This window comes from Mirounga leonina, unplaced genomic scaffold (assembly GCF_011800145.1).
Source record: "Mirounga leonina isolate KUSES-001 unplaced genomic scaffold, KU_Mleo_1.0 Mir_173, whole genome shotgun sequence".
Classification (NCBI taxonomy): Eukaryota; Metazoa; Chordata; class Mammalia; order Carnivora; family Phocidae; genus Mirounga; species Mirounga leonina.
The window spans coordinates 57,841,872-57,850,913 of NW_023270447.1; the positions used below are offsets into that span (position 1 = coordinate 57,841,872).

The 9,042-nt window shown below is 56.3% G+C and overlaps 1 protein-coding gene across 2 annotated transcripts; it reads right to left on the bottom strand.

Moving 5' to 3' along the window:
- Positions 1–1,049: 1,049 nt before the first annotated feature.
- DMBX1 (diencephalon/mesencephalon homeobox 1) lies at positions 1,050–6,424 on the bottom strand. Of its 2 annotated transcripts, none has more exons than XM_035020170.1 (4): positions 6,262–6,424; positions 2,887–3,065; positions 2,294–2,642; positions 1,050–1,501 (listed from the first exon to the last, which is right to left on the bottom strand). In XM_035020170.1, the coding sequence occupies exons 1-4, from the start codon at positions 6,413–6,415 to the stop codon at positions 1,050–1,052; spliced, it is 1,134 nt and encodes a 377-aa protein (XP_034876061.1). In that variant the 5' UTR covers positions 6,416–6,424. The 2 variants fall into 2 exon arrangements, with proteins under 2 accessions (XP_034876061.1, XP_034876060.1); XM_035020169.1 differs by having other exon boundaries at positions 2,887–3,082; positions 6,264–6,415.
- Between the last annotated feature and the right edge of the window lie 2,618 nt (positions 6,425–9,042).

Consider the following 9,042-nt stretch of genomic DNA (forward strand, 5'->3'; position numbering starts at 1 on the left):
CTCACCAGAGAGTTCTAGAGCCCTGTGGTCAGTCCTGGCTGAACGCCAGCAGCAGGCCTCTTCCTGGAGCCCTTAGGGGCAGGGATGCCGCCCTTCTACTGCCTGCCTCAGCCTGACTCCTGCCTCCATTCCCCTCCTCCTCGAGCTTGGGAATGGGGCCTCAAGGCTGGGAAAAGAGAGAGAAGAGAACGTGACTCGTGACCGCTTCTAAATGCCGGGCCTGAGGGAGGGCGGCGAAGGGGGCCAGCGCCAGGGGCAGCAGGGTCTCCAGCTGGGGCCTCCCACCCCCACTGGGGATGGAAAGGAACAGCAGTCTAGAGAGGGCCCGTGCAGGGAGGAGACAGGCAGGTGGGAAGAGGCAGGAGGCGAGGCACAGGAAGAAGCAAAATTACTAAGAGTAAAAAGTCACAAAGCCTGGGGATTGACAACACCACACAGCCAGGACCAAAGAAAGAAAGCAGGAGTGGGGAGAAGAGACGTGGGCCAAGGTCCAGAGCAGGAAAGCTGGAGGCTGGGGAGGGCGGGGTAGGCAACCCGACAGAGGCAGGTCAGGGAAGGAGAGGGTGGAGAGAGACAGAGGAGAGCCAGAGAGCGATGTGGAGGCCGGAGGTGGAGGCAAGGGCTGCAGGGGGCCTGGGGCAGGTAGGTGGGGGCCTGAAAATATAGCTTTAGATATTTATATTTATATCTCACATTCCACACATCGACTTACTAGGAGGCAGAGGGGAGGGAGGGCGGGCAGGCAGGAGACCGGGCTGGGGTGAGGATCTGGCCATGAGGGCCTCACTCCCCTGCAGGAGGCGGCAGGCGCCCTGGCCTCGCCTCCCCCCGCCCAATTTGGCCTCCACGGGATCCAAGCAGGGCCATGCAGAGGGTGTGCAAGTGTGGGCTTCACCTCGGGCAGGGACTTGGGGAGGGGGACAGGGAGCAGGACTCCAAGGCCCCGGGATCCCTGGGCTCATAGAGTTAACTCCTTGCAAGCCATCTGGGGGTAACCCTGGGGCTGGGAGGGGGCACTCAAGACCCCTGGCTGGGTTGGAGGCCAGCAGTCAGTTGGGCAGCGTATCGAGTCCCAGAGAGGCCGCGTGCTGCTTGGCCCGAAGCCGCAGGTTCTCGATGCTCGTGGTTTTACTGTTCAGGGCAGCCGAGGCAGGTGCGAGGCCGGCCGGGGGCGCGGGCAGCAGTGGGGACCCCCACACGCCCTGGTGGGCAGCAGCGGCTGCTGACAGGGACTGGTAGTAGGACTGGCAGTGCAGTGAGCCCAGGGGGGCCATGTTAACGCCCAGGTAGGGCACGGCGGCAGCAGCCGCCGCAGCAGCAGGGGCCGGGCCCCCGACTTCGAAGGATGAGTAATGCACGAGGTTGTTGGTGGCCGCCATGTGCTGGCGGAATTGCTCCTGCAGACGGAAGAGGCTCAGCGGGGAGGAGGAGTAAGAGCGGGAGGGGCCCAGGAGGCCGCCCCCGGGGGCTGCAGGAGCCAGGGCCAGGCTGCCTGGGGAATCTGCAAGCAGAGAAACCGAGAACCAAGGACTCAGCACAAGGACAATGGTCTGCCAGGGGGGTTCCCTCAGCCTTCCCACCCCCTCCGCACTGCAGACAAGACAGGTGTTGGCTGAAACCATATCCACTCATCTCAGCCAAGGCACCTGCTGAAGCATCCCTCAGGATCCTGGGAGGGAGGGACCCAGGCTTCCTGGGGGGGGGGGGGGAAGGAACCCTGCCGAGGCCCCCATGTCTGACTTCTTGGGGATACTCCTTGTCTTTTCAAGAACTGTCACCTTCCCTTCCCCTCTCCTGTCTGCGGCTCCTCCCACCCACCAGCTCTCCGCCTGGGCTCAGGATTCGTGTCTGAGATAGGCCTCATGCCACAACTCCGTTCCTTCAAAAACATGGTTCTGAGTCTCTGCCGCGTGTGAGAAGCCCTGGTACCAATGTGGTATTCACCCAACAGGCACCGCTTTGTCTGTACTGGTTGTTAAATACCTTCATATTTCCATGATGGTTGATTAATAGCTTTTGCCCCGAGCTCCCCAAGTCCCCTCCCCTGCCACCAAATCCCTCCCCAGAACCCCCAAGACTGTCCGAGGATTCAGCAACTGAAGAGTGAAGAACCAGCACAGGCCTGCTAGGGCCAACTCCCCCAACGGGCCATGCCCTAGTGCCTGTGTTAAGAGCTGATTCTCCCCGCTCCTCTGATCCACCTCATGTCCCCCGGCCCCTGTCCCACCGGATCGGGCTGTCCTCCCTGGGCTGGGCCCCTGCCCACCCACCCACCGCACCTGCCAAGCCTCACCTGCCTTGGGGCTGCCCCTCTTGCAGCCCAGCCCCTTGCTCTCAGCCCCAGGGCTCTTCTCAGCTTTGGGATCCCCGGCCCCTGCCCGGGGATCCTCCTCCCGGTCTGGCTGGTCCTCAGGGGCTGACTCACTGGCCGACTGCTCAGACAGGCTCAGGTGAAGCTCGGCAGGGGGGTCACCACTGGGCAGGCTTGGGGGCTGTTCAGTCTCCAGCTGGGTATCTGGGGTTGGGGCCTCGGTCTTGCCTTCCCCTTGGGAGCCCTCGGCCTCCTTCTGCTTCTGGAGCTGCTCTTTCTGCAGGCTGCGCTGCTTCTTCCGGAACTTGGCCCTGCGGTTCTTGAACCACACCTGGGGATGGGAGAGGAGCTGTAGGATGGGGCACTGGGTGCCCTGGGAGGGCAGGCGCATGGTAGCATTGTTGCCCACACCTCCCAGGAAACACGCGCCTCGATCACTTCCCAGACTCCCTGGCTTCACGGAGAGAGCAGCTCCGCCTCACCGGGGGCCGAAAATGCCTGCTCGGCGGCAGCAGGAAGCAGACTGATGGGCCGGCGCCTGTCTGCAGGGTCTCCTCAGAGGAACGGGGCCCTACCTGCACCCGGGCCTCCGGCAGGTTGGTGCACATGGCCAGCCTCTCACGCATCACCACATCCGGGTAGTGGGTCTTCTGGAAGGTCTTTTCCAGGGCCTCAAGCTGCTGAGCGGTGAACGCCGTGCGGCTGCGGCGCTGTTTGCGGTGCTGGGAGCCATAGCGGGCCTCCAAGATGATGTCTTGAAATGTACAGCCGTTGGAGGGCAAGGAGAGGGGGCCCATTTAATTATGGGAAATGGGTTTTGAATCTTACTTTGCTCTGACCCCCCTGTGGACACCCGGGCCCTGGCAGAGCCGGGTCCTGACCCTTTCCCCTCAGAATTCACCCATCTTCTCTCCATATGGCTTGGGTTCCAGGATCTCCCCCCGGCCACATTCGCCATAAGGACCACAGAGCTCTGACTCATCTCCATGAACCTCTGTCAGGAATATGGTTGACAGGGTCCTCGTCTGGTTTGGCAGTGGGTGGGTAGGTAGGTGGACATTGCTCTAAGATCCTTAAAATCCTAGGATGCTATGAGTATAATATTTTAAGACCACACGACACTAATAATCTGTACATCAGTGTCACAAAGGTTCTAATATCCCATGACCCTTAGATTCTGGGTACCGGCAGAATACTGGCCCCTGGCTATGCGGAGCCAGGCTGGCAGCTGGGACGTATCTGCAAGGTCTAGTTCGGGGAGGTCTGACCGGTAGCCCTAATTCACTGGTACTTGATTCTATGTCATCTGGGTATGACTCTCGTTATCCCAGTTGTTCTATGCGTCTCTGACGGCAGGACCTGAGGCTCCTGCTCTCATGTCTCCTCAACAGAAAACCTGGCTCTGGCAGGACCCTCAGAGCACAGGAAAGTTTTTGCATCTAGTCTTGCCCCTTTGGCTGCTTCTTCAAAAGAGGACAAAAAGACTAAGTTCTAACCACCGCAGGTTTGGAGCGGAGACAGAGCTGGTGGACCCTGCTTCTACAGTCCTGCTCGCACGGTGGTAACATGAAGACAACTCGGGGTGGGTGGCTCAGTCAGTTAAGCGTCTGCCTTCAGCTCAGGTCATGATCTCAGGGTCCCGGGATCAAGCCCCATGTTGGGCTCCCAGCTCAACGGGGAGCCTGCTTCTCCTTCTGCCTGTGCCCCTACCCCCACTCATGCTCTCTCTCTCTCTCTCTCTCTCTCTTTCTCTCTCTCTCAAATAAATAAATAAATAAAATCTTTAAAAAGAAGAAGAAGAAAGAAAACAGGATAGAGGTCTGCCCAGGGCTGGTGTCTAGGATCCAGCCCTCCTGCTTCACTAGACTCCGGTGGATGGACAGTAACCTCTCTCCCCTGCCTCCCATCGCTGACAAATGGATCCTGGGCTGTCTACATTGAAGAGAACCCGAGCTGTGTCAGGCTCTGATAGGGCTGCCAGGGTCCTTCCCCTGTACTCCAGGGATTGGGGAGACATCCACAATGCCCTAAATGAGGAAGGACACAACTGGATTTCCAGAAAGGCTCAGACTTTGGGTTGCTCTTTCAGCTTCAAGAGGGAGCCCTGAACCTCTCACAAATTGGCACTAATCCCAGCCTGGACTGAGCTCATGCTGGTACCTGGGGACTGGGGACCCCTCAGTCAGCTGAACCCTGGTTGAGGGAGCAAGAGTTCAGCATCCTGCTACCGCCTCCAGGGACCAAAAGGGTGGGTGATCACAGGGGAGGCCAGGTGGTCTGTCCCGTTCCCGTCAGCAGAACTTTCTGCCAGAAGGTGAGGCCTCCAAACAAAGGCCCACCCGGAGCTCATGTCCCTCCTTCTTGAGAACTGGAGAATTGGGGTAGAGTGCTAACTATTCCAGGTCTTCTGCCCCCACCAGCGGAGGGGAGCCCCCATCCCCAATGCCTCTCTGGGCCTAGCACACAGTGAGAAGCCGGTGTCTCCACCAGGTTGGACATAGGGAATTCACTGCCAACCAGGGAAGCAGCCAGTCAGGACAGGACTGTACCCACATCCCACACTGGAGACTCATGTCCCACGCTGATCTAGAGAAGGTAACCAGGGCCTCCGTTTTATCCACTGAGCCCTGCCCCAAGGCCTGGCAGGGTCTCGAGGAGTGGGAATGGCCGCCACACCCTCCCTTCCAGGCCCGCACCTCTTCCCCAGCAGGGTCCTCACATCTCGTCCCTTTTCTGTGCCTTTGCTCATGCACTCCCCTCACCAACGGCCTGGCTCCAGCCCCATGGCCTGCGGCCTGCAGGAAGTCCCCTCTGACTACACCAGCTGCTCTGAGCTGCCCCACCAAACGACCCTCACCGCACTCCTGCCATCTTCTCCTAGGTGCCTAGGAGCACCAACCCCCCGGGTGCTCTCAAGCCCTCTGAGTACTGCCTGGCACAGGGCTAGGCCCACGTGGGCTCACCAGCTGCTCAGGGTTTGACCTGGGACAGGAGAGAGTGCACGGCACCCCCTCCCAGGAATCATGCCCCTAGCCTAGGCTGTCAAGTCCTTCTCACGCCCAGTGAGAGGCTGCAGGGCAGGGGGCAACGTCCGTTGAAGGTGGAGGGAGACACAAGCCTGCAGCTCCCTTGTGGCCACTCACCTCAGGACTTGAGTAATAATGACTTCTTTGCACATCCCAGTCTCTGCCGAATACTTTGCGTACGTTACCTCAAATAACTTCCCAGCCAGCCTATCGTCCCCTCTTTATAAGGGGAGACCCAGGCTCAGAGAGGAGAGGTGAATGGGCAGATCTGCAGTGACCACAGATCCGGGACTTCAAAGCTCTATTTTTAGCCATCACGTCATGTTCAATGCCCCCAGCCCCACCCCCACCTAGTTTCAACCTCTCTGAGCCTCAGTCTCCTGGTCCATAAAATGGAGGTCATAACCTCTCTTCCTCGGCCTTGAATACTGTGATGCACACGGAAAGCCTCACAGAGCCCCTGGCACATCATCGGCATTCAAAACACGGGAGCTGTTATTCTTTATGTGCCTTCCTGCGCCTGAAGGATCCTCCCTGGGCACTCCAGCCCTCTTCCGGCTACTTCCCAGCTACAATCCTCGAGCCTGCTCCCTTACCCTCCTACCTCAGCCTTCGTCTTTGAGATGGGCTAACGCGTCCCCCCACCACCATAGGGCTGTTAAAGGAATCTGAAGTCTTGGGGCGGCTCCAGTGCCCAGCACAGCGCCGGCTAACAAGGAGTGCTCTGGATGGTCATACATAGATTTTGAATCGACACCTCTCTGTGTTGCTGAGTGACCTGGGACTTCCAGAGCCTCCCAGAGTAAACTTTCCCAGTGCTCCCGCCCTCCTACTGGGGACTCCCAGAGCCTTCCCACCCAGACCTCTCCTCCACCCCCAGCCCCCACCGTTCTGTCCCCAGGGTCCCATCCCCACGGCCCTTACCAGCCAGGCGCTCGGCCAGGGTAAGTGCATGCACCGAGGGCCGGTAGTCCGGGGCGTGCTGGGCCTGCTGGGCCGCCTGCTGGTGCAGGTTGTACATGGCACTGAGAGAGTTCATGGCGTGCAGCGAGTAGCCGTTCACCCCGTAGTGCTGCATCCCGGCATGCGCCTGCAGATGGGGAAGGAGGAGAGGGGGACGGGAAACAGGGTATTGCACTCTACCCTGGGGAAGACACCACCCCCAGCCCAGACCTGGGACGCCCGCCTCAGCCCCCAGGGCTTCTGCCCCTCCTCCATCAGAAAGCACCCCGTGCTCTGGGCTCTGGAGTCAGACTGCGTGGGCCAGAATCTTAACTGTGCCACGCAGGAGCTTTGTGACTTTGGGCAAGTCACTTCACTTCTCTGACCCTCAGTTTCTCCCTCTTCGAAATGGGGCTAATCATAGAACTTATCACATGGGTTTGTTGCAAGAACTAAGAGAAGCATTTACCATAGGGCCTGGCACAGAGCGTGTGCTAAAAAATGTCAGTCATTGTGATTTATCAGCCCCGTTGCTGCTTTCCGAAGCCATGTCTCCACTTAGTCACCCAGGCGCTGTCTTATTTGTACCTTCATTGATTCACTCACACACTTACTATTCATTCAACCATTGAGGCCCACATGGGGCCAAGTCCAGGGCTGGACTGGGGACACTGAGGCATTTGACGAGATCGTGGATTAAGACCTTCATGTGCTGCACAGATGTAAGAACACTATCGTTATGACTGTTACATATTCACTACCATTACCTCCCTCTATTTACCATTTTCCCAAGAGCAACCAACCCCATTTACAGATAGGTCTACTGAGGCTTAGAGAAAGAGCAGGGACGTGTGGAGGCCACACAGCCAATCCAGGGCCCAGCCCACCCACACTGCTTCAGTCTCATTCTTTGGTGGTCAAGTTATCATCCTTCCTCCTGAGATCGCCCAGCTCAGCATGAGGTCCTATCAGCCCCAGGTCTTCTCTGGACCCTCATGGTCCTCATCTGACCACCCACCCTGTGTCACCCTGAAATGGCATTTTTGGAATGTGCTCCAGTGTCTGCAGGCTCCAAAAGACACACAGGTGCTTCCTGTTTCCTGGGTGTGGGAGGGAAAGGGGGAGGGTTGCGGCAATGGCAGGTCCATTTGGTAAGAGGAAGAACTTGCCCAGGTGTCCCAGCTCCCCACCCTCACAGAAGTAGATGCTCAGGCTACACATAACCCATCATCCACAGCATGCACCCGCGAGCACGCACAAACACACACACACACACGTTTCACGCACAAATACACATACATGGACATTCTCAGCAAGGCACTCACAGATGCAGTCATATCCACACACAAACTCAGCAATATTTACAAATTCAGTGTCATTATTCTGGTGGTTCTGCACACATTCTCACAGATATCTATCCATGCAGCAGATATATCTACACACAAACATTACACTCTCACACACTTATATATTACACATATTTGTTCAATAAATATGTATTAAGCACCCACCTACTAAGTACCAAAGTCCTTGCCTTCATGGAATTTACATCCAAGGGAGAACTACAAACAACAGATAAATTTATGTAATAATGTCAGACAGGAACAAGTGCTCTGAAGAAAATAAGACAGAGGAGGAGAATAACAAGAGGAAAAGGGAAGATTATTTGAGAATATGTGGTCAGGAAAGGGCTCTCTGCTATTTGAAGTGAGTCATGCAAAGTTCTGGGGGGAGTGCTTTCCAGGCAGAAGGAACAGCAAGGACAAAGGCCCTGAGGCATGGAGAAGGTTGGTATGTATGTAGAACAGCAAGAAAGCCAGGGCAGCTGGAGCCCAGAGAGGGAGAGAGCAAGTGAAGGGGATGGGGCTGGAGGGAGAGGAGAGGCCAGACCCCAGAGAGTTTCACGGGACGATTGTGGGAGTTTGAATTTTATCCCCATCGTGATGGGAGACTCCTGGAGGGTCTTGAATAAAGAGTAACATGATACAATTTGTCATGAAAAGCTCACTTTGGCTACAGAGAACAGACTGTAGAAGATGAAGAAGAAAAGCAGAGAGACCAGGTCACCACAGAAGGCCAGGCCAGCAACCGAGGTGCCCTCTGCTAGGCGGTAGGGGTGGAGGTGGTGAGAAGTGGTCAGATTCACGACGTATTTTGAAGACTCAACATGACTGCTGATAGATTAACTGTAAGATGTGGGGAAAAGAGGTCAAAAAAGGATGACTCGGGGTGCCTGGCTGGCTCAGTTGGCAGAGCATGCGACTCATCATCTCAGGGTTGTGAGTTCAAGCCCCACGTCCGGGTCCCTGCTCAGCAGGGAGTCTGCTTCTCCCTCTCCCTCTGCCCCTCCTCCCCGCTCATGCTCTCTCTCTCTCAAATAAATCAAATCTTTTTAAAAATAATAAACAAAAAAGATGACTCAAATTTTTTACCTAAGCAACTGAGTAAAGATGGATCTTTTCCTGAGTCAGGAGCATTGAGGGAGAAGGGGGTCTGGGGAAGAAGCAATAGGAATCAAGGTTTTGGGGGACATGTTAAGTGTGAAATATGGATCTGATGTCCAAGTAAGGGTGTTGAATTGGCAGTTGGATATACAAGTCAGGAGCTGAGGGCTGGATTTATATATTTCTGAGTCAAAACACACATAACACCTACCAACAACATTTACTTACAGAGGCCCACTCTGTGCACTATAAACATGACCTCAAGGGCAGAGATCTAAGAGAAAAGAAGGATAGACATGACGACATAGTGTTTAAACAC

Excerpts from the sequence above, each read along its gene's own strand:
- DMBX1 (XM_035020169.1), bottom strand. The coding sequence starts at position 6,415 with ATGCAGCACTACGGGGTGAACGGCTACTCGCTGCACGCCATGAACTCT. Across the intron at positions 3,083-6,263 it reads ACCCTGGCCGAGCGCCTGGC|CGGCTGTACATTTCAAGACA; the intron begins TGGTAAGGGCCG and ends CTTGCCCTCCAA. Across the intron at positions 2,643-2,886 it reads TGCCGGAGGCCCGGGTGCAG|GTGTGGTTCAAGAACCGCAG; the intron begins GTAGGGCCCCGT and ends TCCCATCCCCAG.